The sequence below is a fragment of the Perkinsus marinus genome, assembly GCF_000006405.1.
Source record: "Perkinsus marinus ATCC 50983 genomic scaffold scf_1104296937086, whole genome shotgun sequence".
In the NCBI taxonomy this organism is placed as follows: Eukaryota; Perkinsozoa; order Perkinsida; family Perkinsidae; genus Perkinsus; species Perkinsus marinus.
In genome coordinates, this window is record NW_003213916.1 from 1 (window position 1) to 1,568 (window position 1,568).

The window sequence follows — 1,568 nt, forward strand, 5'->3', positions numbered from 1 at the left end:
CCATTTATCATTACTGGAGGATTCTTGTTCATAAGTAATCATAAGAGGCGACCCTTCTACTGGCTCCAATGGTACTTTCGGAGCCTCGTTTGAATTCACTCCGACTCCCGACTCGGAATCAGAAACTGGCGAGGACATGGATGTGTCTGAGGTGTACCCTTCCGAGGTCATCATCACGCTGAACAAAAATGAGGCAGCAGAAGAAGAGCTCGAGGATGAGAATGGCGAGCTGCTTCTAGACGAAGACGGATGTGATAATAGGGGAGGTTCGTCCCGAAGCCTGTTTCCGTCCAACGACTCAGATCTCGTGCTAGTTAACGGCGGTAAGGTAGGTCTATGCTCAAGCCCTGCGATAGTCGTTGCCTTAGGCTCGAGTACTCTCTCGGACTGACGCAGTCGTGGCTTTCGTTTTCGCTGATCTTCGAAGGCAGTGGACACCGAACCATTTCCTCAGTGACCCTTCCCCGAGTGTGGAAGGCTCCTTCGAGTATTTGCTCCGGATCGACTCGAACTTATCTCTATAGTACTCACTCAATATACGCTGAGAAGTGAACAAAGAACGCATACCAATGCGATGAATGCCTCTCCGCCTTACGAACTCGAGAGCTTGAGCAACAATGCCGTCCACAGACACATACCTCGGGTCCTCCATGGCAAAGTCTGTGAGACGATACCATAACTGACTCGAAGAGCGCAAAGTTATAAGGGGCAAATCATACATTCCACCGAGGCTGAGTAGTCAAGTCTGCTGTAGACCAGCAAACGCTACCTCAGTTCGCCGTACAATCCTCGAGCGCATCCTCTTAGCATTGGCAAGAAAATCTTCACATCGATCTTGAATGAACTGAAACCGGAGTTTGGTCATAGAGAGACCACTCGAAAAGACCTACCGGGAGCAGCGTCTCATTGAGTACTGTGTGATACTTAGGCTGAAGCACGTCTGGTTTGATGCTGCGATCATGGGCAAGGGCTGGTGAGCAAAGGCACTAGTCCGAGGGGAGACGTGACCATGCCTTGAACCTTACCTTGAGCTCCCAAAGGATCGAGAATCCCTTGCATCAGTTTGGTACTGTTGAAGAGGTAGAACGCTGACAGGCCAACGAGGCGTTTAGACTTAGGCTGCTGACGCGTGCAAAGAATGTCCTCTCTCTTCGCTTCCTGAAGGCTCCGAAATACACTCCGCCTGATCTTGTCACGAAGTTACCTTATGTATTTCATTCACTCGAGAGACGAGTTGTGCATCGATGATAGTGAGTAGTTCTTGTTTGGCATTTGTAGGGAGCCCCCGATAAGCCTGGAGAACATCTTTCTTGTTAACCTGTACACAATAAGAGCAAGTCAGAGATGGAGAGGCGAATAGTGGCAGCTAGCTAGAGGTACCCAACTCACCAGTGGCACTGTTTTATCGACTTTGGCCATGAACCCTGGTATGAGCACTGTCACCGAAGCTCCCCTCTTATGTGGATTCTCATAATATGTTAACGCTCCCGTACAATACGCTACGTTAACCTATTTTTCCGCAGGAAAAATAGGCAAAATATGAAATTTTTCGATAAGGAGCGACTCGC

At 49.0% G+C, this 1,568-nt stretch overlaps 1 protein-coding gene across 1 annotated transcript; it reads right to left on the minus strand.

The window, feature by feature from the left end:
- Positions 1-739: 739 nt before the first annotated feature.
- On the minus strand, positions 740-1,318 carry Pmar_PMAR024437 (hypothetical protein; the record flags this gene model as incomplete). The annotated part of the gene is made up of 4 exons (XM_002783329.1): positions 740-844; positions 891-970; positions 1,026-1,158; positions 1,205-1,318. Coding segments are annotated over 4 exons (432 nt in total), but the record flags the coding sequence as incomplete, so codon positions are not given.
- Positions 1,319-1,568: the final 250 nt, after the last annotated feature.